Consider the following 26,283-nt stretch of genomic DNA (forward strand, 5'->3'; position numbering starts at 1 on the left):
AAACACATTAAGTGCTGCTCTTACATGTTTTTGTGATTAGTGCGCATGTGTGTGGAATAGACCAGATAGCTAAAGTCATAGTTTGGAGCCCTGCAATATATAAACAAGTCAACACAGCGGAAAGAATTCAAAACTTCTGGGTGCACTGTTGAAAAAGTACTAAATTCATAGATTATAAACTACACCCATTTATACTCACCAATTTAAAATTAAGTATCCACTGCTGTCCCTCATGTTCTCAAATACATTGGAGGAATCCCAGAGTTTGACATAAGAGGACCCCACAATTAAAGCGCAATTCCACTTCAGGTTGCGATTTGAAATTTAAAGAAACAAACACAGCAACAACTCTGGATTATCTGGAAATAAAGCAAAGCAACAGAGAATAAAATAGTGAAGTCTTCCTCCAGATTTCATGTTTGTTATTTACTCCAGTGTTGCGGGGAAATTAGGTTGCTGTGGAGAAGGCTTCTTATTCTGACTGAGCTGCATGTATACGGGAGTAAAGAGAAAGCCAATAACACTGTGCATGTAAATGCATACACCAATACAGGTACACCTTAGGGGTCGTTAAGGCCAAATGTGTTGTTGCGCTAGAAGGCTGACACAGAGGAAAGGAATAGAAAACAACACAGGTGTCTCAAAAAAGTTTCAAGTTTTGAAGTTGCCGTTTTTTTTTTTTTTACTTGACACTGCGTCTTCAAGCATGAGACGCTGAAAAAATGGCAGACGTGGCGCAACGGTCGAAAAAGTCTGTCTAATGCATCTTTACATGGAAAAACAGATGCTAAAAAGTGTTTAGTATCACTTAAAATGTGGTTGGAGGTTACGGCCATGCTAGTAATCTCACATGTCCTCTAAAGTTTAAAGATTTCAATATGAAATTATCAGAGTGGCGCTACAAACTTTATTTGTATAGCTTTATACTCTTACTGTATGTCAACAATTGTCTCTCTTGTGTCTATTTTTACTTTGAGGAATTTTAAGGAAAACATTTTGAGACAAAATTTACACTTAAGTTAAACAAAGCTAAGAATGTGAGCTAGAATAAAGCAACTTTTTAAGTTTTAAATTTTTGTTTGACCTGAGTTCAGATAAAAATTAAATATCATAAGAAGGTTTTGCACCTACACGAAACCTCTCATTACACATGAAAAAATCTACTTCATTTACATCTCGATATTCTTTCTAATCCAACTCTGTTCTGAGACCAGTGTAGAGAGTCACCACCCATCTTCTTTTGAAGTCCTGCTGTGCTTAAGACTGCTTTGTGATCAGATTACCATTCCTTTAGTTGGTGAAGCTGCTCCCCTCAGCCTGTGGTTGGCTGTTGGGTTTGTGTGCGTGTTTGAGTTTGTGTGTGAGTAATTGCTCTCAGAGTCAGAATTGTGAAAGGCAGAGAGAGGGAAGGAGTGCAGTGGAGGTTTCCTCATGAAGCTCCCTTCCATTCAGCCAAGCTATAGCGGCCTCTTGCCGGCTGTCCCAGGATCAGGCTCCTGTCAGGGAATTCTGCACCCAGGCTCCGACACTCTGAGGTACAGAGGAGGAATTTTCTTTGTTTGAGGATTTATGGGGTGGAAAGTTGCTTTGCCATGTGGGACTGTTTGTGTGTGTGTGTGTGTGTGTGTGTGTGTGTGTGTGTGAGATGAGAGAGAGAGAGAGAGAGAGAGAGAGAGAGAGTATATGTATGATTATACCCTTTTACTCGGTTTAAAAAACATATATTTTATTCAGTCTCATATTATCTACAGTGCAAACACAGCATTAAATACTTGTTAGAACATAAGAAAATATAATAGTGAATATAGTGACGTTTTTGCCTAAATAAAAAAACTAATTCTGGCAATCAAACAAATCAAAATACACTTATATTCAAAATGTATTCTCTGAAATCAAGTATTAATACCTTATAACAGTTTTGCTTCTCGGGTAAATTGATGTGGTTTAAGGATTTTTTTAAGACAAAGATACAGATTAAGAATAGAATATTTGCAGTGAATGTGCATGATATTGATTGTCAGTGCAATCTGCATAATTATTTTTTTTTTTATGTACTCAGAAATCATATCTTTTACCATTTGGGATGTGGTGATAGTAGTAGTAGTCTTTTAGCACTGTGCATATATTGTCCATTTGGGATGTGTTTTATGATTTTTTGTTTTCTTACTATGACAATTAAGAACTGCCCTGTTTTTTTTTTTTACAAATAATTTTGTCTAGTATTGCAGTCTTTTAGTTTAAAGGTTTAGAAGAAGTTTAGAAACATTGTCGCCACCGCCACAACTGTTAATCATGAATGTTCTTCTCAAAGAAACAAGCTGGTCAATGATCTGTTCACATTTCTTAAAACCAAGACTTTTGTGGCCATTTCAAGTTAAAGTACATTTCCTGATTGTCCACAATGCCTGGCAACAGCACTGGGGTTGCTGTAGAGATGGGTATCCTTGCAGAACTAATTGATGGGCCACCCAAAGCAAACAGGACAGGGCAGTGTGTGTGCAGTCTAGCTGTAGCTCGCAACTCCACACTGCTCTTCTAATAACAGGTCTTTAGAAAAACCACAATTTCCTGCCCTGTTGATCAACCCCCAGTATGCCTTTACTTCGTTGGGGCTTGACACTAATCTAATGTCCCAGACGGGGGAGGGGGTGGTGCTTTTGCATTCGTGTGTTTGTGTATGGTGGGGGTAGATGACAGGTTGTTTTGGGACATTTTGTATGTTTACATGCGCTCGCCCGTGTCGTAAGGCAGGGTCTGTGACTCCACTCAGCACACCTTCGTCCTCTTTCAGTGAAAATGAATGACATTTTCAGATTCATACTATTCGTTTAAGATTATTTGGTGAATGTGATCTATGTATTGGTGGTGAGAGTAAGTTGACGATCCACATATACAGTGTCTACCGTTTTTATTTAAAGCATCTTAGAGGAGTGTCTGTTCATTAATGGGAGATATTTGCCTGTAGGATTTGCCTCTTTAATATCTAATTTGTTTGTCCTTGACAGCAGTGAGATTATATGGAGAGCAAACAGAGACATTTTTCTAAAGCCATAGTTCACCCAAAAATGACAATTCTGTCATCATTTACTCACCCTCATGTTGTTCCAAAATGGTATGACTTTTCTTTTCGAACACAAAAGGAGACATTAGGGCCAAATGTTAGGGACATACAGCCTCAGTCCCTATTGCATTTGTTTTTCAAACAATGAAATTGAATAGTGACAGAGTCTGTCAGTACCTAACAATGTTTATATACATTTTATATTCACTACTGTTTTCTGCATTTAAGATGCACAATTTTGTTGCCCTTGTTTGAATTCCAAAGAGTTCAGAAGCAACATATTGCAAACTCCCCTTCTATTTTTGACTGGTTTCCACTTGGTAAAGGCAAAAGGAGGCATGTTTTTGGATTATATTGGAAAGAGAGAAACAGAGGGATGAATTCTTTGAAAGTGTATAAAAGTACCGCCATCTGCCACCCACACCTTTGCCATACACTCCCTCTGACTCTCTCTTCATGTGAGAGGAAGAATTATTCTGTGGCTTTGCAGAACTTTGTTATGATACAGTGAAGAACAGAGAGGTTTACTGACTGGTCAACAAGGATATACTATTGTGCTGAGTTGAAAAAAGGAAGCTAATTTGAAACTATAGCTTTCCAAGCTACAAGCAATACAAACTATGTACAGTAAAGCTACACTTAAAGTTACTAACAAAATGCACCCAACTACATTGAAGCAATTTAAAGAAAATACTTTAAAATATATAACAATCAGATGATATCATTGGTTATCATTTATTTAATAATATTTTCTGATAGTTGGACATATTTAATTATGGTAAGATTAAACAGTTAGTGTGACAACATTACATATTACTTATTATTTTATACTAAATATAAATTCATAAAACTAGAAAACACCATATTTAAGTGAGTCTAAATATAAACAGCAGCAATTCACTAAATATTGTGACTTCTGGGAGAAATTGCACACTCAAACTATTTGCACTAGGTGAAAATAGCACCTGCCACACATCATGTCTAATTGCACTCCAATAGTCTGGTGGAAATACAGAAATGAAAGAAAAATTAAACAGCCCTCATGTCACTGCAGTGGTGTGGGATGTAACGACGGTGTGAATGTGCTTTTTCGTGCGGCAGACCCGGGTTCGATTCGCCTTTTGTCCCACTTTTTCCATCTTGATTCCTGCCTGCACTCTTAATATTTCCTTTAATACTACTTATAATTATAAATAAAAAAAATTATATAAAGTTAGTTAAGAGAGATCTAGGTAAAATTAACCATGTTTTTACTATAGTAATATTGTAGTAACCAATGTATTTTGGCGGAAACCATAGTTTTAATGCAATTAAGCATGGCGCTACTACAGTAAAATGGTGTTAATATAGTAACCATGTTTCATTTGGTAGTTCCTATGATTTTACTTCAAAATACCAGAGTGATACTATGGTTAATGTAGTAAAATTGTAAGGGAAGGTTAGGGGTTGGTGTAGGGTGTCTCTGGACCTCTAAATAAACACAATAAATGCATGTATGTTTGTATTTAATTAGGGGTGTAAATAGTATTTGTCACTAATTACACCAGGGTGCAAAAAGAATTAACACTATTTGCACTTAGTGCAAAAAAAAAAGATACGTTTTGTTACAATTTACACTAAATGTAAACAGCATCTATCACACTTAGTGCAAATAGCCTATGCCTAAAATATACTGTCTTTGAAGGCCCAGTGAAAAGTTTTGACAAACACAGTTTTCTTTCCTTTGTTGATGTATTTCCTTTTGGAACAGGAAGATTGGTCGGAATATATCGATTGTCCTTTTTTAAACAATAAATTGCCTTTCTACTTTAAGTCACAGCCTAGAAAAACCAATGATTTTCTATTTGCTATTGCTAGTCATTTACAGGAGGTACATTGTTGAGCAATGTACAAAAAATGTCATTAATATTTTTGGCCCATTTTTCCCAGAAGAGACTAATTGTAAATTTTATATGTGCATATCTGCTAAAGGTTAGGTTTGTTTTGTCAACTTGTATGAGTGCGCTAGCATATAAACTGTATAGAATCTAATCTCATGGACTAAAAAAAATATTTTGATTTCATGGGGTTTTTGAAGCGGAACAAGTGACTAATTTCAGCCTCGTATTTGTTTCCTTTCTTGGGGCCTTTTGCCTTTTCGCTGTTTGTTTGCATTTCCCGCCTATACCATCTGACAGCATACAGAAAATGATGAATGAAATAGATTATTTAACCAGAGACATGCAAGCACACAAACACATTAGCACAACTTTTAGTGACAAATAGCCCCAATGAGAACAACTTTTTCATAGCTCATTAAAAACAGGAACCACAGACGTCCCTCAACACCACAGTTTGTTGGATATTAGTTCTATTGAGTTAGGTATGACAGACATGAACTATGGGGACTTTGTTCAAATCAAGAACAAATATTTGTTCAACTCTGTTGCAGAGGTTCTGGGCAGTTGTGGATGTTTCAGCAAGATTAATAACATTTTGAACACACACCACACTTGGTTCATGACTGCTTTTGAATGAGCTTTCAGGTGGGTTGGTTGGTTGGTGTGCTTGAATGATCCTTAGAGATGTGTGGATTAGATGGTTCCTAAGGTGTTGATAGGAAGTTTTGTTGACATACAGTGTTGATAAAGTTCCCCTAGCATTGTTTGAGTCTGTGGTGGCCTATACTGGCAATATGGGGGAGTTTGGGCAGATGGTGTTTGGTTTTAATATGTGTGTTTTAATTTAATATTTAGTCCTTTCAGATGGAAAATATTTAAACAGAATTGATGCGATCCAAAGTGCCTTTGAACAGCAGAGAAACACTTTCTTATGATGTGTTACATTCATAGGAGCAGACAGAGAAGTACGTTTGAAGTAAGTTTGGAGCACAAGAAATTGAAATAAACCTTGTGTTTTTCAGAGAATGTGTTATTAAATTGTGTATTTTGCCTTACTGTACTGGCAGAGTTTTTATAGTCAAAACAAGTGACTAAAGAAGTAATCCAAAGTATTTAGAATACATTACTGACCTTGAGTAATCTAACAGAATACATTACAAATTACATTTTATAGCATGTATTTTGTTTTCTGTAGTGGAACTTTTTGTTGTGTATTTGTATTTGTATTATTGTTTTTTATTTTATTTGTATGAATGGACCATGAGTCTGAATAAAAGGATAAATAAAAAAAAATAAAAAATAAAAAAATAAACATTTCAAAAGTAACTCTCCCAACACTGTGTGTGAGCTACTAGCATGAAAGGACTTTTCGTGTACTGTACGGTCTAGGGATGCACCGAAATGAACAGTTTTGGACGATAATGATTAACAAAAAACTATAGACAGATACAGATATTTTGCCATTTACCTAATATAATTTCAAATATATATGTATGTGTGCACTGGCTGCCAAAAGTTTGAAATAATGTACAGGTTTTGTTGTTTCGAAAGGAAATTGGTACTTTAATTTATCAAAGTGACATTCAACTGATCACAAAGTATAGTCAGGACAATACTGATGTAAAAACAACAGCATCTCTATTTGAAAAAAGTATGTTTTTAAAAAATCTACACAGGACCCATTTCCAGCAGCCATCACTGCAACACCTTATCCATGAGTAATCATGCTAAATTGCTAATTTGGTAGTAGAAAATCACTTGCCATTATATCAAACACAGCTGAAAGCTATTTGGCTGAAAGCCTAACATTGTCTTTATGTTTGTTTTTGAGTTGCAACAATATGCAATAGACTGGCATGTCTTAAGGTCAATATTAGGTCAAAAATGGCAAAAAAGAAACAGCTTTCACTAGAAACTCGTCAGTCAATCATTGTTTTGAGGAATGAAGGATATACAATGCTTGAAATTGCCAAAAAACTGAAGATTTCATACAACAATGTACACTACAGTCTCTAAGACAAAGGACAACTGGCTCTAACAAGGACAGAAAGTGATGTGGAGGACCAGATGTACAACTAAACAAGAGGATAAGTACATCAGAGCCTCTAGTTTGAGAAACAGACACCTCACATGTCCTCAGCTGACAGCTTCATTGAATTCTACTCGCTCAACACCAGTTTCATGCACAACAGTAAAGAGAAGACTCAGGGGTGCAGACTTATGGGAAGAATTGCAAAGAAAAAGCCACTTTTGAAACAGAAAACAAAAAGAAAAGTTAGAGTGGGCAAAGACCATTGGACAGCAGATAATTGGAAAAGAGTGTTATGGCTCTTAACCCCATTGAGCTTTTTCGGGATCAGCTACACTGTAAGGTGCGTGAGAAGTGCCCAACAAGACACATCTATGGCAAGTGCTACAGGAAGTGTGGGGTGAAATGTCACCTGAGTATCTGGACAAACTGGCAGCTAGAATGCCAAGGATCTGCAAAGCTGTCATTGCTGCACATGGAGATTTTTTTGATGAGAACTCTTTGAAGTAGTTTAAGAAGTTCTGAACATATTTAATAGTATATTTTCACATTATTAATGTCCTGACTACACATTGTGATCAGTTGAATGCCACTTTGGTGAATAAAAGAACATTTTCAGTATATATATATATATATATATATATATATATATATATATATATATATATATATATATATATAATTCCGTTATCTCAGAAGTCAAAGTCTGCTGGTTTCAAATCATTTTGGATGGTTTCCCTCTTCATGTAGCATACAGTATAGGTAAGTTCCGATTTCATAACGGTCATGTCTGTTATGCCATTTTTTTCCGCATTATCATGATATTATTATTTCTGAATAGTACATTTGAATTCACAGTTTTTACAGTGATTAAATGTTTTACTAATTCATTATAAATAAACCAAATCAGATTTTCATATCGGTGTTTTCATGCTTATTACCGATATGCTAATGGTTTTAATTTGGCCGATAAATACTGGCACCCGACATAGTGGTGCATACCTAGTACAATCCCACACATTCGTATCAGCACATGTCCTTTTCCCTGTCTTTGATTAAGACCAGATAGTGATTTACATTTACAATTAAGTGGCCCATATTTGTCCATTTTGTGATTATTGACATTGCTGTTTTCATTTTTTCTTGTGAATTTGGTGTAAATATGCTGTTTACATCTAATATGCATATGTCAGTAAATGTTAATATATCAGCATTACATCAGCTATCTGCCACCTTGTTTTCTAGATATCGGCATCAGCCACTGAAAAAATCATATTGGTCAACCACTACACCTTAAGCCATAAATTTGTATAATTGTCAAACATATTTTAGAGATCTCCATTTTAAGTTCATGGATAAGTTCATGGATGTGTTATTGTCCTTATGTAAAATATCAGAGATTGTATGAGGAGAAGAAAGGCCACTTACTCAACATGGTGGCTATTCCTTTTAATAAAAGATACAATCATCATATTGACCAAGGCACCTCCTTATTCTATAATGCATATTAATTAACCTATTTTAGCATGATATTGGTGATTTTACATTTTTACACTGCTAATGCAGTTATGTTTAATTGATAATCTTTCCCTCCTTAACATTTACCTTCATTCATAGCTCTTCGACGGTTAACCCAATCATGCTACTTACTTCAAGGAGGGGATTTCTCTTGGAACATAGACAGCTTCAGTACATTTGACTTTGGTAGGGCCCTGCTGAGCATCCTAATGGATTTTGTCAGGCAGGACGCTTTAGGAAACAGGAATAGAAAAGCAGAATGCATTGAGAATACGAGACACAGAGTTAATTAAAACAAGTTTCGAGGAGCAGAGAGACGTGCCTAATGTCTCAAGCATGATGGGAATGCAGGCTTTTACACTCAGGCTGCCCCTGTGCACATCTCAGAGTCTGTGGAGACTTGATGAGTCTTCACAGATGTGGTCTTTTTGCTCACTTTTACCTCCATTCCTACTCTTTATAACCACCATTTTTCGAATTATGTTGGGTATTCTGCCTACATGTGTTCTGTTTTGTCTCTGCCTGTCCCAGTTTCACTATATTGATAACATGATATCCCCCTTGTGGAGCATTCTGCATACATTTTAGAAGAATTAACCTTTTCTCTTTCTTTCTACTTTGTTCTCAGTTGGGACGACAGCAGTTCAGTCAGCAGTGGGATCAGTGACACCTTGGACACAGATGACCTCAACACCAGCTCATCCCTTAGCTCCTACGTCAACACCCCATCAGTTCCACACCAGGACGTGGATGAACAGGTTAGTCATTGATACTTTAGAAGTAACTTCAGAGCCTTAGTGGAATCAAAAACATCTGCGGAACTTCAAGAGAAACAAAAGGATGTACAAAAAATTTGCTATTTTTGTTTAATTAGTTTAAAAGAGCAGGCTGAACCTTTATATTGAGGGGCCGTTCACATCAAGCGTGTTTTTGCATCCATGTGTGCTGTTTTTCAATAGTTCTATGTAAATATGCATTAGGCTAGATAGACGTATTTGTACAATAACATTCCACATAACATTACAAAAAGGCTACTAGCAAACTGTAGTTGGTTAGTAAATGGAAATATATATATATATATATATTCATATCAGTGGATTTTCATCTATGTAATAGTTTTAATTTCACGATAATGACCATGTCTAGATCTTCATTGCACATTTTCCGTAGAACACTTAAAAACCATAAATCTACTCTTTGCAATTCATACTTGTGTACTGTGAATATTAAATTTAGCATAATTGGGGTTTGGATTGTTACATAGAGTAATATGTCGAAAGAATCTAGTAGTAAAAGTATCCTGTTAAAAAATAGCCCCTTAATTTGATTTAAAATCTCTGTACGTCATTACATACAATCAAAAACAGGCCTCGACATTTATAGCTCTGCTCTGGCAGCTGTTCTGATGCTTCATTGTCTCTCTGATTCAATAAACATTGGTTGGCCATTATCAAAATTTCTGCTTTCAACTCTGCCCCAATGATAGATCATATTTACAAGCTCTGAGCTGGTTAACATATGCTGAACAAATGGGCTAAAGATACCATGTCTGTCTAGCCTGTTCAGACATGGTGATCCCTTTAAATCCAGTTGTTGCAGCGATACCTGTGGCTTATTAGTTGTTGAAAACGTAAAAATTTCATTTGGAGTCAGTAAGCTTGCATCATGAAATGTTGTGATGTTAAGCCCATGATTTTGTTCTGACACCTAATCATTTTAGCATAATTGCATTCTGGACATGGGTGTAACTTTGTTTTAAAAAGTGGTGTGGACAGTGTTTATTAGGGGGAATGTTGGTTGTGATGTCATGAAGCGGCAAAACTCATGAATATTAATAAGGTTATTATAACATGTGCAAACAAAATAGAAATCCCTTACACTTACATGACAAATTTATTTGAAACAGTGGTAGGGACTAAATTAGCAAAGGCAAAAAGTGGAAGGGACATGTCCCACCCGTAAATGATGCCTTCGATTCTGTAATTTGATTAATAAAAAAAAGTTTTCTTAAGAAACTTGGAGTAGTTGTTGCCCCTGTTAAATTTGCTCTCACGATGTTAATGCATTGTGGGTGGTTGCCAGTGTGTTGCCAGGGGTAACACACTGACAATGTAACTATAATCTTAATAATAATCTTAATGTAACTATAATCTTCCAGATACATCAAACCCCATAACTCTTATATTTAAGATAAAAGGAATGTTCTGGATTAAATACAAGTTATGCAATGATGGAAATGAATGGGGTTATAATGTTAACATTGTATTTGTTGATTTTAGTGAACATGAATTTTGTGTGATAAAATCGCTTACCGAGATTGCAGGGCTTACTGGCGTCATCACAACTAATTTGTAATACTGGATATAATTTGACACAGATAATGTTAGTAAGGGATTTTATGACACTAAAATAATGTTAACACACATAGTGTTTACATCTTTTGGCTATACCTTTGAAACAGTGTGTATTGTAACATTTATGGACTGGTCCCATTCACTTCCATTGTAAGTGCCTTATAATAACCTTGATTTTTCTTAATAAACAAGGGACGAGCCAAAGTAACCAAGTGGTAATCAACATCAGGCCACAAATGCTGTCGATTGAGCGTAACTTGTATTTAACCCAGAACGTCCCTTTTAATCACATATTTATTCATCCCCATAGCAAAAAGAAAACATGTAGGCAACTTCAAATATCTCCATTTGTTTTGGATCTTTGCACCACTCAAAGGCTAGGAGTGGTTTCCAGTACCAGCTGATAATTTAAAACTAAAAGAGCCAAACAAAGCCGTGGCCCAAAAACACATAATCATAAGCCAAATATCTGCCACCTCTCACCTCCACACCCTTATACTCTTTCCCTATAAAGTCTCCCCTTATTCTTCAGGCTGAAGTGGAGGACTGATTTATTGTTTCAATGTAGAGATAACAATGTTTTGGAATTGGCCCGATAACAACTGGAGGCCATTAACATTCTTTCCTTGGCAATCATTTTCATGAGTATTTTCAGTAGCAGCTGAACAATGAATGTCTCTGAAAGGGGGTAATATCATCTTGGCTAGATTTGTGGAAGGCCATGTAATTGGGTGATGGGCTGGCTCATATAATCTGGTTTTGTGATGTGTTGCAGAAAATATAAGATGTAAATTAGCTGTTGGTGATGATATCCTATCTCAATCATTACAGACATTACTCAATGTGTTTTTTGCATATTGATTATGATGATGATGAGACTGTGACTCAGCACACAGTAAAAATCACACACATCTGGTGTGGATGTATTAAAACAGTAGAATAAATATCTTAGCTCTGTAGGGCCATACAATGCAAGGGAATGGTGGCCAGAAGTTTGAAGCACATGAAGGAGGAATAAATGTAATCCATATGACTCCAGTGGTTAAATCCATGTCTTCAGAGGCTAAATGATAGATTGCTTTTTAAATTCCAATATATTCTAATCTATTAAAGGAACTAATATTTTGTTTTCCTACCACAGCTCCAGACAGATACAGAGAAACACTGTGCTGTAAACAAAAACCCCAATTGGCACAACAACAACGTTAAACATTCAGAAGGGTTCCCTGACAGTGGCATTAAAATGGGCACATCATCAAAGTGGATTCACCGGTCTTTGGTTTTATCTGATGAATTAGACCAAAGCTTGACAGGACGCAAGACGCCAACCATCTCCCAGACAGGTTCTTTGAGGCGGGGCATGACTGGCCAAGTGGGCATCACCTCCCCAAGGACCAAGGCTACCAAACCTACAAACTGTAGCTCACTGAAGTCACATGGTAATGGTTTAAATGGTGATGGTCTATTGCATGGCTGAATCCCAATTTGCATAATTTCTGTACTATATAAAATTTCAAATTAGGATTGGTGCATCACAAATCATTGTACATTTGAATATAGTATGTCAAAAGGACCCAGATAGCATTCTATTTCTGGTTGATTTTCAAAGTATACATCCATTCTTGCTTGTTGTTAGAATATTGCCCAAAACCTCTAGTGCTATAAAGGAGGTGCAACAGTTTACATTTACATTTATGCATTTCGCAGACGCTTTTATCCAAAGCGACTTACAGAGCCCTTATTACAGGGACAATCCCCCCGGAGCAACCTGGAGTTAAGTGCCTTGCTCAAGGACACAATGGTGGTGGCTGTGGGACTCGAACCAGCAACCTTCTGATTATCAGATAACCAGTTATGTGCTTTAGACCACTACACCACCACCACTCCAGTTTACTGATGTGTATGTATGCGACATACACTGATGTGTATGTATGCGACTCTGCTAAAAAAACACAATTTTATGATGTTGTACTATGTTTACTTCTGGTGTTCTGGCTTCATACATACTCAGAAGTACACACTTTGCCATTACTAATGCAGTACATACTGTTATTGCATAGTAGAAGTAAGTACAATGGGATTCAGCCCATGTTCATGTAAAACAGACACTTTTAGTTGATCCTGTGCCTCTTCAGTCTTTAAGACTCAGATGGCAATTCTACAAGGCACTTATGTATTAAGACAGTAGAATAAGGATTAAATGTCAATGAGATTGACTGAAATAGACATACTGAAAAATAAAAGAACAAATAACAATCAAAACATCAAGGGCAGGTCCACCCTACTCTACTACTACTTTTCATTTGAATACGCATAGATTTTTCTACATTTACGCCTCTCGTTCACACTTTAAATGTGTTTTCCTCCACTGAAAACAGTGGGAAAAAATGTATGTTAGGGAACTGAAAACAGGGGGAGTTTTCAAGTGAAAATGATTTAGGGTCGTCATGGCCTAAATACATTTAAATATACTGTAAATCCAGGCCATGTCTCTGTTTTATGTGTTCATCTAAGGCATTAGTCCTTTTCATGTGTAATCTAAGGCACACATGAGTCAACACAGAGATGTGTTATCTGATCACAGATCACATCACATGTCCTATAACACTTATATTGTCTTATGTGGGATGTGCTGCACACCTTTGCTGAGATGTGGAAGGTTTATGTTCATACGAGTCACGACATGGACCCTTCTACTGTATTCAAAGCTGTAGAAAACATGATTTCATTTTTTACTTGACAGTCTGTGTCGTTGTTTATCCCACAGGTAAGACCGATGACGCCAAGGTGTCAGAGAAAGGACGTCTCTCCCCTCGTTCCAACAGCAATCCCCGTTTCCCTTCGGAACGGCAAATGAGTGTTGATGAGACCAAGAAACTTTCCTCCAATTCTACTGTGCGCACACCAACCAGCACTTTTGGATTCAAGAAGGTCCCAGGTTCCATGGTGACTATAAGCGCAAGTGGCGCTGTGATATCTAGTGGCTCAGCTACAGTGGGCAAGATACCAAAATCAGTTGGATTTTCCGGGAGCCGAATTGTAGCTCGGAATACGAGTGTGGATGATGGATACCTTCCACCGGGTGCCCGGACAACTCTTCAGTATCGCAGTTTGCCTAGGCCTAGTCGTGGCAACAGTAGTACCAGCGCTGTTCGTTGTTCTAACCGCTCCAACAGCTCTACCCTTGATCCGAATATTTGCAATAAGGGCACTGCCACACTACCCAATCCTAAGAGTCGCAAACTAGTCAAATCCCCAATAGGGTTCAACCAGACGGACCGAGAGAAGGGTGTCTTCTCTGATGTGGAGAGCAAGGCATTAGGGCAGGCACTTAAGGCTTGCACAGCTACTCAGAGCGGGATGCCAATGCAGTGCCAAGCTGGAAGGCAAGCAGGAGGAAAGCATTCCGAAATGTCCTCGCCAACCCTGCATAGGTAAGTTCTTGCTTGCCAAGTACACATTTACTTGTCGCAAGTTTAGCTTATGGGGTCTTAAAAAAGGCTTTAAAGACTGTTGTGATGAAAAATGCTGTTTGTGAGGCAAGATTCTATGGCACTTTTTGTCTGTTCTGATGCTTGTGGATGAAAGCACCATTTAAGATCCCTCAAATATTTATACAGCAGTTCTCAGCTGTGCTTTGTGAGCACCAGAATGTTCTCCTTTGGTGTTGGATGGTGTTCACAGAAGTCAATGTTTTTCTGAGTGATTTGATGTTGGTTGATATTCTGAGGTTTGCAAGGCCTCTACTGGTCCTTTTTCTCTGGGCTTCTTATACTGGCTTCTTGATGTTTCTCTAAGACATGGCACGGACTAAGGGGCTTGTGTTTGTTCTAGCTGATTAGCCCTCTAGCTTTGACTGATTGCCCTCTCTTATGTTATTTGTACCAGACTAGAGATAGGCTGATATTATTATAGAACAGGCAGTCTATGTAATAATGAAAAAATTAAGAACCTCTCTTTTTTTAGAGATGCCAGGCTTTCTTGATCTTATGTTCTTTTGTAAAGAAGGAAACCTTTGTTTGGTTTGTGTTCTGTTGACATTGACCAGAATAAAAAGAAAACATCCCATATAGCACCCATATATCCCCAAGATGTTTAATCTGAAAAGCATCGTATTAAAATGTTTGTGTAGAAACTAGTACTTTCAGTCAATTACAATTTTGAATTGTGATTAATTAGCAGTTTATCGCAAATCGCCAATTTTAAAAGTGCTGAAATTGAACACTTTACAGTTATTTTCTTGTCAAAATTAATTTGTCTACCTTAGGAAAGAAACAAAACAATATGTAGCAATGTAATGCTTTATTAAATCCCTTAAAACTTCCTGTCGCCTTTGAAGGAATGCAATGTGAAGGTTGTACAAAGTAACATTTACAGTATCTTTAACAATGCTATTAAATAAATAGAAGTCTCCGTGTTGATGGAAGGCTAAAACATTGTGAAAAACGTATTAGTGTGGACATGGCCTTATATCCATTCTAAATCATAAATGTCTCAAAGATATCTGCTGAATGTCCTGTTGACATCCAAGAGAAAACATCTTATACATGTAATGCAGATGAGAAAACACTATAAAAATATCTCTTTCAGATTAAAATGCACACATCATATAGACGTTTTGGTGTATCTGGGAATTGGATCACATTTTGGGGCTATCTAATCTTACATCTTATCTAATTTTACATCTCTTTCCCTAATTGCATCCAGACTGTTTGGTGGCAAATCTGGCAGCAAGCAAGGCCCAGTCACCACCATGGAGAACATGAAAAACTCCACCATCATCTCAAATCCCCATGCCAACTCCATCCAGCTGAGTGGTGCTCTGGGCACACCATCTGTCAACAGCGAGTGCACCAGTCCACTTTACGGTGACAGTCTGACACTGCCCTCTGGGGATAACGGGGAGCAGGCCCTTACCTCTGTGGCCTCCAAACCAGGATCCGCTTTCTTACCTTGGGTAGGAAGGGATGGAGTAGGCTATCTCTCCCAAAGCTCCATCCACACCAGTAGTGACTCCACAGAGGTTTCCCAGGGAACGGAGGATACACATTCAGCATGTGTTAATCGGGCTAACGGTACCCGAACTGGCTTCTCAGACAGGTGAGAAATGGAATCACATGTTTTTTTAATTTATGTATGTCTGTATGTCTGTATTAAGCATATGCTGTATTGGAAGCCTAGTGGTTAAGGGGCCGTTCACACAAAACAAGTTATTGTGTCAGTCTAAGCTGTTTTTCTATTGTTTTTCTTTGTAAATATGCACTTGATGCCCTTTTTAGACTTCTGCATTGTCTCACGCAGGAGTGGCACATTTGTTTTCTTTTATATTTGCTGTGCTGCATATCAGGTTTTTTAGTGTAAGAACGCATTTGGTCTAAACAGCCCCAAAGATTCATTCAGACTCATTCAGCCCCAAAGACTCAAAGTCATTGCTCATAGATTGCAAGTTTGGTCTCAGGAATCTGAAGGTGTCAAAACCACAAGGTTGTTTCAAGGGCATTACCCTGCAATTGGTTTATTGTGTACTTCGAATCAATAGTTTTTCCACTTCCATAAACACTGTAAATATACTGGTAAGTGATGACTTAACTCTTCAACTCTTATACATCACATTTTGGATAACCACAGAAGGCTCTTTTACTGTAATATGTTCCTTTTACCATGTTTTTTGAAAGTACATGCATTTTATGCTCATCCATCTCTTTCATTAATGCAGTGGCGGACACTCGTTCCTCTTTCATTCTCTCACAATAATGTTTTGAAGCTTGCCAACATCATGCCAAAATTAGTCATTATTTCTGCCATTTGTGACTTGAAAGTAGGGCTTATATCTCCATTGATGATCTCTCTTCCTTTTCATTTATTCCACTTTAATCATTTCTTTATCTTTCTATCTCTTTCATTCCCTTTTTTGTTTTGCCTGCCCCTGTACCCTTTCTATAGTCCTATGTCTTCCCCATCTGCTAGCCCTAAATTAACCCACAGCACATTGCCACGGAAGCAGGACAGGTAAAGCTTACCAGTGTTTTAGTGATCAAACTGTACTTTGTGTTGTTTTCTTGTTTGTATGCAATATGTGAATAACATGCAGTTTTTGTTAAATGGTTTGGATTCTTTATATTAGTTTATTATTTGTAATGTGTATTTGTATTAGTAGGTTTCTTTGGTTCATTGCCTGCTTACGTGGTTATTGTAGTATGTAAATAATTTAGGGATTCCAGATAAGTAGACTTGGAATTTCGGTATCCCATAATGAATTAGATAGCAATGCTTATTCTGCCGTTGTGGCATTTTACTTGGACCTGTTTTCATGTGAATGCACAGTGTGAAAATAGAGAGCACTCCGTCTCACACAGTCAAACACCTGTTTTAAATCTGCAGGTATGCCCATGTGCCTCAGAACAGAGGTCATGAGGAGGCCCATGATTGGCTACGTTCCCCCTCTGCTGTTGGGCTCCCAAACTTGACTGGCTCATCGCCCTTCACCCCTGCCTCTGCACTCAGCTCGCCCTCTGGTACACGGCTCAACTTTGCCACACTTGGTAAACACAAGCAAACACTAACTTATACAGAACCGCTGTCTTTTCCAATATGTAAAACGGAAAAAAAAAATGGGATATCAATATTACCTAGTTGCTGAGTAAATCCATTCAGCGTAATCTAAACTGGAGTTAACTGGCTCAATGCAGGATTCAAACTTTACAAGGGTTATTTTTTATAGTATAATTAATCTCACTTCTAATATATTGACATCTTGCTTTTATAGTTTTCTTGTACTTTTAACAACTACAGTACTATCCTATCCCTGCTGCTTTACCATTAACTTTGAGTGCATGAACATGATATGAGTTTCAGTCATAGAACTTAGTTAACCTTGATCACTGTGTTGACACTCACTCCAGGCAGTCCCACCTCAGGTTTGCAGATTCATCTGACAACTCTGCGTGGCACCAATGGTCAGGGCAATCACGACAGCCCATACGACCCATACAGTGACCCACGACTGCGGAACTCCTCGATGAGCCTTGAAGAGAAGAGTCGGACCATGAGCAGCTCTGGATCATTCCGTGAGGGTCTAGAGGAAGGTGGGACTTCAGAACCATTTCGGAATGATACTTGTGTATATTTGTATACAGTGGCCTGATTACTTAAAATGAAACAAACTGGGGCCCAATTCACAGAGAATTCTTAAGAAAAAAATGTTTGTAACTACTATTTAAGAATATTAAATTAAGTTAAGAATATTTTGTATTCCCAAAAATACTGCTTAATAATGCCTTATCCTTTTTCTCCTAGCATCAACATTTATTGCTATATACCCTCTTATGAACTACTTATAATTTATCGTAATAACTCAATATTTTCTTAAATCCGGCCCCTGGAATACTCTAACACAAAATCAGATGCAAGTTTGTTTTTGCTTGTGTTGAGTGATTTTGGTTTATTGTAGCCTGATTTGAATCATTTTTGACTCATTTATTCCCCCAGTCATGGAAAGCCTGGAAATATTTAAGATTTTGAAAACTGTGAAATCTAGGCTTGGAAAAGGCCTAAAAGTAATTGAAATTTCTATTGAGAATTGAAAATGTTCTAGTTACATTCAATTCTAAAATAATTTATTGGCAATAAATTGCACTATTAAATTATTATTTTTATTTTAAGTAACTGGAAAAATCATGGAGAAAACCCATTTTAGTGGTTTGAGACTGAATTTAGTGGAATTTATCATACTAAAACTACTGATTTTAATCAGTGCCATCTAGTTTTTGATTGTGTTTACATAATTCACCAACCCAACTCCATTCCATAATGTCATGTTTTTACCAAAGAGCAAATAGACCTGCATTGTTCTATTCTGCTAATAACTAAATGATAGGTTGTTATTAATGTTATAGCTTTTGACTATGTCATGCTTTAACATGTGTCCTTACTTGCGCCAAAGCATAAACAAAGAATGGCTTTGTTGGCCTGGCAGCCTTTAACTGCAGTTAAACTTGATTTGATGATTAACTCTCCTGCCTTGGCCCTTCACCACTTGTCCTAAGGCTCTCTTGTGCTTTCTTTCCATTTTGTCTCTTTCGTTATGATTCATGTCTTTCTAAGATAGTGATGGTGTTGATTTCAATGTGCCCATGAGCTTAAGCTGGAACTACATTTAGCAGTGCTGTTCAGGCTTGTTAAAAGAACACAGTTGTTGATTGCAGTACTGATCCATATCTTTATTCTAACTTGAATTAACTAACATATACTACACATTTAAAATTATATATTTATAAATGTACGTTAACCAAGATGAATAAATATTGTAAAATGTATTATTCATTGTTAGATTATGATACCAAATGCATTGAATAATGTTAACAAATAGAACATCATTGTAGTGTTACCTAATGATAAAACATGGTAGGACTAGGACGGCTTTGCTAGTGGAGATTGTTGCATCATCACAGCTTTCTCTTTGTCATTTAAAAAACTTGACTAGAAATCTAAGTTCGAAGTCATTCACTTCCAGAGCATTAGCCTGTTTCCCTTCAATGGTAAAAAAACAACTTGCTTAAAAAAAGCTAAAGTTCACTGGAGGCTTTATGCCATAGGTTAAAACTTCCCCTCAAGGAGCTTCTCTTGACTGTGAAGAAATAATTTGTTCCATGAGATTAGTCATAATGTGCTAATCGCTTTTTTTTTTATCATTTAAAAATGTTGCAGCCTCAAAGGCAGTTTAGTGTAGTACAGCTTTATACAGTTATTTCTTCATTTAGAAAACAATGAAAGGAAGAATTGAACTCATAATTCTGTAAGTATGTATGTTGTAGTGTGGTGTAAGGGATTTTAGAACCATGTATCTTAATTGCAATTTGAATGCCCTTTCATCCACAAATAATTTTCCTACTACATTTATTTTGACATGCTTTTATTGCCTTTGTTCTTCCTAAGGTTTGGTGAAAATAAAAATAAAATAAAATAAAAGCACACGATATATAGAGGCATGAAAAAGTATGTAAAACCTTTCAAATTACCTGCATTTATGTTTAAATATTTTGAAATTAATCTAAGTTACAATAATGAACAAACACAAACTGTGTTAACTAATAACACACACATTTTTGTATTGTTCTTGTACATTTTGAATACATCATTTAAACATTCATAGTGTAGATTGGAAAAAGTATGTTAACCTTTAGGCTAATAACGTCAACAAAAGATAATTAGTGTCAGGAGTTGGAAAATCTAGCGTCCAATTAATGAAACGAGATTGGAGGTGTGGGTTAGAGCTACTTTTACTTATAAAAAGCACTCAAACATTTTGAGTTTGCTATTCACAAGAAGCGCCTGCTGACATGGCCATGCCTCGCAAAAATAGATCTCAGAAGACCTAAAATCAAGAATTGTTGCATTTCATAAAGCTGGAATGGGTTACAAAGTTATCTCGAAGAGCTGAGATATTCATCTGTTCACAGTTAGACAAATTGTCTATAAATGGAAATTATTTAGTACTTTGGATGCTCTACCTAGAAGTGGCCGTCCGGACAAGATGATTCAAATGGCACACTGTAGAATGCTCAGTGAGGTAAAGAAGAACCCTAGAGTGACAGCTAAAGACGTGAAGGACTTATTGGAACTTAAGCAAGCATGTTCTCCAATAAAGACAAAAGACATGAAAGATTATAATTGTTTGTGTGTTGTTAGCTTAAGCGCATTGTGTTTGTCTATACTTGTGACCAGTGGCGGGCTGTGCATTTACAGTCTAGGCCATCAATGTGATTCATGCCATTAAGAAAACACAGTTTCACAATGATTAAGACACCCTATGCCTTTTGGCATCATATATTATGCCGCAGCTAACAAGTACTGTAATAACAATTGACATTTTTAAAACACGTCCACACACGAAAGCCAGAACTTTAAAGAACACATAATGCTCAAGCAAGCCTAATTTTAACTACAGCATGACTGTTCTGTTAAATGAACATCTCCCGGACATTCAATATTCATAATTTTTCAAATGAATCTACCAAGGAGGTCTATAATACCTGGAAAACTCTATCTAATAATATTTGCGATTTAATTGTTGCTTGCAATAAATTGTGTTTTGTCAGGGTACTGCAATGCTCCCGTTAGCTTAGCAGGGGTTTGACTCTCATTAGAGATGTCTCCTAGCAACCCAACTGATAATCAATGCTGCAGCGCTAGCATTTGTGCTTCAGGTGTACGATTATAATGTTTTATACACCTGTTTCTACAGGCATTTGTTAAACGAGCTTGTAATGTGGAAACAAACTCATTTATCGATATTACTTAATAAAGTTAATGTAATTAACTCACTTTGTATAACTCTCTGAGTGTCGACATGTTTGTATAACATCATGCCCCTGCATCTCGGCAAAATCAGAGTTGAGAATTTCTGCACAGGCCTTGAAGTGAAAATCAGTCCTCCTTTCCTGTATAATAAATGAAGCAATCACACTGGTCATGCAGAACATCTCGTGTTTTTAAGTTCAAAAGGATCTCTTTCTCAGTGGTGATGTGACAGCCGTCTCTTCAGACAGCTTGATCGTACACTTTTCGCTCTTTTCACTCTTAAAGCCGGTTAGAAGGCCTCGACCGGGACATATCCTAAAGATCACACCCACCAAGAACAAATAAATCAATCTGATTGGCTGATGAATCTGGCAATGTGACTTTAGTTGCCCATTAATTTGCACTGTTGAGGGATTCTGTGGAAATTCTGAAGGCCTTACATGGTGATGCTCAGACTCACGCGCTGCTTTGGGCATGTGATTTGTGAAACTGATGTCACACTTTGCTTGTAAGCATCAATGAATAAATTCTGACTGGATAAACTTTTCGTTTTTCGCCATTTCTAGATTATTTAAGAGTGAAAAGTGATTAAAAATTCATAGGCAAAAAGGTGATTGAGAATGAAAGGATGACAAATATTTATTTATTTGGCATGTTAGGCCAGCAGAGAAGGCTTTGCTGGCCCTGGGAATTCGCCATTGCTTGTGACTTTGATTAAAGATGAGATCGCATTTTATGACTAATTGCAGAAAACCATCTAATTCCAAAGGGTTTACATATTTTTATTGCCACAGTACCTTTACCATACCAGCAAACTATTTCTTAGGTATTGTTTACTAAACTACAGCCCACTCAAAAGTTAAAGGCATTTCACAATTTATTTTCAGCATGGGCTAGCTTATCCAACTACTTGCATATTTATTCTTTGAAATGACTCACATGTTACTGAATGATACCTGAATAATTGTTTAAATAAAGGTTATTTTCCATTTCTCCACAGTTCATGGCTCATCGTTGTCTCTGGTATCCAGCACGTCCTCAGTTTACTCAACGGTGAGTCAAGAGTTATAAAAGCTAAACTCTAAACGAGCTGAGTTTCTGACTCATAATCAACTTTAAAAACCCCATCAAATAAAAACATGTATTTGAATCTATGTCTATATATGCTTGTATTTCCATAAAAGTTGACACATCTAAATTTTATCAGATTTAAATGGACAATTTTTATCTTACAGGAAAACAGACTAAATAATTATTATACATTGTGTATGCATAGGCAGATACACATTTATTTCCAATAAAATGTACTCTAAAATGAGAATGCAGCCAGGTGGAATTCTTGTTAGTTACTTCAAAGAAACTTTTTTATAGATTTGCTAATGAAAAAGACAATTTTAACAATAAAATCAGCATTTAGTTGATGAGAGCTAATTTAGTGGTGAAGCTTGTTTGTGCAAACTCTATATTTTGCAGGCTTAACTAGATGATGTTCGCTCACTTTTAAGAATAGCTCAGAAATGTTAATTAATAATATTAATCATCTTCTTCTTCCATCCGTAGCCAGAGGAAAAGGCTCATACGGAGGTAAGAGTACCATTGTCTCACTTCATATAAAGTAAATTGTTGAGTGTGTCACACATATGAATATATAGACTGCCCCAACCCTATTATTCTCAATTTCTTTGTAATTGTAAACACACTTTGATGTAATTCCATTAAAAAATGTAAAAATGTTCCTGTTTGTTAAAGTGATCTTGTAGTAACAGTCATTGATCACTACTCTTTAATCTTTGTTTTATGTCTACAAGCAAAGTTTACCTTTCATGCGGATCAAGGGACAGCCTCTCCTCTCATTATATGAGAAGCCAAACTAGCATAAAAAGTCAGCTTATAGCAACATGGCTTGTGTTTGATGACTTTCGTTTAATGTGTGTTTAGATTCGTAAGCTGCGGAGAGAACTGGACACATCTCAAGAGAAAGTCTCAGCTCTCACGACACAGCTAAGTGCAAATGTGAGGACAAAACATAAGCAGTTCCTTTGGCATGATTACCCATAATACATTTCTCATACATTGAAACCATTATTTCCTTCAAACAGTTTTCACTCTAGTTCTATCTGATAAACATCTTATAAGGAGCATTTTCACTTACATTGTAACTTAAATACAGTACGTTGCAAAACTTCTGCTAAATGTCATTCTAACAGGGAAAATTTAAGCAACACATTGCCTCAAATATTACATCTTCCAGTGGAATACACATCGAATAGCTGTGTTGGAGATAAGATGGTCTTTTATACTATGAGCATTATACATTGCTATTGGTTCGAATGCACTTTTATTGCTATTGGCTTTGGAGGTTGTGGATTTATCAAAGATGCGGTTAGTAGTTATAGAACTGCGTCATATTGGATTTTGCATTGTGGTGTAATTTTGAGTTTTGTACCAGCTGTTTAAAGAATGATTCAGTTAGCCTTTTGTCTGTTTTGAAATTTTACCAGCTGCCTGCAGCACATCTAGACAGTGTGTAAATGGGTGTGTGTGATAAACCTGTAAGAGGAATTATTCGCTCATTAAAAACAAACATGACAGCCCACATGGGCCAACAAAATTAATCGTCACATCCTCAAGCCCCTATCTATCTGTCAGCTCCCATACAGGCTTCAAGCTAGAGGCTTTTGCCCTTCTGTGAAACCTATCAAAGCATTTAACATCCACATACACACCTGAAACACAGGGTGCTCTGAATACTAACTTGCTAGGACACAAACAATTTGTGGGAGCTTTATTAAGGGTATTGTTTGAAATAGCACATGCACAAACACAAACCTCTGACAATGGAAATCATTCAGATCAGGTCTCTAGTTCCCCGATTATTGGCTCATGTTGCACATAGTGTGGGATACGATTGTTGTTATGTGTGAGAGTATTTGCTCATTCTTGGAGGCTCCATCTGAGGAACACGTCGTCCTGAGTGTATCGGTGTGCGATTAACGTTTGCCAACTCAGAGAAACAAGAGAGATGTTGACAGGAAAGGCTAACCCCAGTCAACCTGGGCCAGTGATTTGGCACCCTCTGAATCATTACCCATCTCTGAGGAGGGTCCGTGAGAGGACTAAGCCAAAGTCTCTTAGATGCAGCAAGAGCCGTGGTTTCGCCTCACAGAATCAGAACAAATGGAGGAAACAGGAAGTTAGTGAAGTGGGCTGAGCAGATTTTGGCTACAAGATCTCAGTCTTGCTACTCTGTTCCACTAATGCTTGCGCTTCGCATTTTTTGTCTATTTAGTGTTTTGTTTTTTGGTGTTTTGCTTTTCAGTTTGGTTTGTTTTGTTATGGTTTAGTGGGGTTTTTTTTTTGTTTTGTTTTGTTTTGTTTTGCAAACAACTTGTAAATTGAGGGGGTTTGTAATGATTCTCTTTAGTTTGAGGATTTTGTTTGTTGGTTTGGGCTCTTGATTAATCTCCTGTTGTTTTATGAACATTTGATGAGTTACCAATTGTAACTGTCTTTTGTGAAGCTGTGGTTTTCCATATACATACTCCAAAAGGTTAATCAAGTAACCTGTATGGGTGTCTTGTATGCATTATGTCATATTGTCAAGATGCATCTCACTTGCAGTTAAAAGTGAAGAACAAATGTCTTGTTTCATCTCCAGTCCTTATCAATCTAATAATATACTACATTTTGACATGGAATATTTTCTTCTTCCTGGTCTCATTTGCATGTAGTGGACTTGAGGTGTTTCATTTTGCAGTGATAATGAATAGAGCTTGTGTCAGATTCTCTATTTTCTAGATGCCGGCTTTAGAAGCTGAGTTCATGCCACAGCATGTCTTCATCAGAGTGCGAAGTTGCACAGATATAGTTGGCACTTTGGGATGCATTACTGACAAGTTGCAACCCACATTTTTGTGAAAAAAATCATAACACTTTTGTTGGCTACGCAACATCAGGTTTAATTCAAATACTGCTTTTAGGTCTTTGTCCAAACATATTTATTTTGAGAGTGAAATTGTGTGTGTCCCCAGGCTCACCTTGTGGCAGCTTTTGAACAAAGCTTAGGAAACATGACCATCCGGCTGCAGAGCCTGACAACAACAGCAGAACAGAAGGTAAATGTGTGTGTTCTGTATGTGTATTTGTACTTTGGGGACATCCAGGGATGTCCTCATTTGGACAAATAACTCATACATAAAATATAGATAGATGGATGGATGGATGACATCTCTGTGAGGAAAATAGCTTCAAAAAGGATCTAAGAACGAATTTAGCATAACAAATCCTCACAAATATACAAATACACTTAGGGATAGGTGGAGGGTTAGGGAAGTCCCCACAAAGTTTTCACATCACTGTATGCTTTTCTACAGGACACAGAGCTGAATGAGTTGAGGAAAACCATTGAGCTCCTTAAAAAGCAGAACACAGTAACTCAAGCCACCATCAATGGAGCCATTAACACATCAGACCCAAATCGCAAAGGTAAGAACTTTTGGATACGTACAATAAAGTAAAAAGTAACCACATTTATTGCCTGCATTGTATGCATTTATTGTATGCTACATGTTTCCCTTCTCAGTCTCTCTAGACTCCATTAACGGGTCACCTCAGTCCCAACAAGATTTGCGGTTCCACAGGCAACCCTCCACAGACAGTGTCTCCAGCATGACCAGCGCTACCAGCCACTCAAGCATTGGCAGCAACCTAGAGCTTGATGCTAAGAACAATAAGAAGAAGAAAAACTGGGTGAGTCTCAAGTGCAATCACAATTCCCAAAATACCTTCTCTTCTCATAAATGATTGTTCTTACAAAGACTGAGCAGGTTGAACTCTGTTTAATTTACGTTAAAGGAATATTTCACCCAAAAATGAAAATTCTGTAATTGTTTAGTCACCCTCATGTTGTTTCAAACTTGCAAGACTTTCTGTCCTCCTTGGAACACAAAAACAGATGTTAGGCAGAATGTTAGCCTCAGTCACCCTATACTTTTATTATTTATTTTTTCCATACAATGCAAGCGAATGGTTGACTGAGGCTAACATTCTGCCTAACATCTTCTTTTGTGCTCAACGGAGGAAATAAAGTGAAACAAGTTTTGGAACAATATAAAGCTGAGTAAATAATGTCAGAAATGTCTT

General features: G+C 37.0%; 1 protein-coding gene across 1 annotated transcript in view; it reads left to right on the plus strand.

The window, feature by feature from the left end:
• nav2b (neuron navigator 2b) overlaps positions 1-26,283 on the plus strand; it is a 51,816-nt gene that overhangs the window by 14,082 nt on the left and 11,451 nt on the right. Inside the window, exons 2-14 of the mRNA XM_052119920.1 lie at positions 9,117-9,246; positions 11,984-12,287; positions 13,610-14,276; positions 15,550-15,942; positions 16,786-16,851; positions 17,224-17,384; positions 17,745-17,927; positions 22,142-22,194; positions 22,702-22,725; positions 23,080-23,154; positions 25,173-25,256; positions 25,515-25,644; positions 25,733-25,890. Of these exons, the coding sequence (XP_051975880.1) occupies positions 9,117-9,246; positions 11,984-12,287; positions 13,610-14,276; positions 15,550-15,942; positions 16,786-16,851; positions 17,224-17,384; positions 17,745-17,927; positions 22,142-22,194; positions 22,702-22,725; positions 23,080-23,154; positions 25,173-25,256; positions 25,515-25,644; positions 25,733-25,890 (2,428 nt within the window). The remainder of the gene's footprint in view (positions 1-9,116; positions 9,247-11,983; positions 12,288-13,609; positions 14,277-15,549; positions 15,943-16,785; positions 16,852-17,223; positions 17,385-17,744; positions 17,928-22,141; positions 22,195-22,701; positions 22,726-23,079; positions 23,155-25,172; positions 25,257-25,514; positions 25,645-25,732; positions 25,891-26,283) is intronic.

The sequence above is a fragment of the Xyrauchen texanus genome, chromosome 46, assembly GCF_025860055.1.
Source record: "Xyrauchen texanus isolate HMW12.3.18 chromosome 46, RBS_HiC_50CHRs, whole genome shotgun sequence".
In the NCBI taxonomy this organism is placed as follows: domain Eukaryota; kingdom Metazoa; phylum Chordata; class Actinopteri; order Cypriniformes; family Catostomidae; genus Xyrauchen; species Xyrauchen texanus.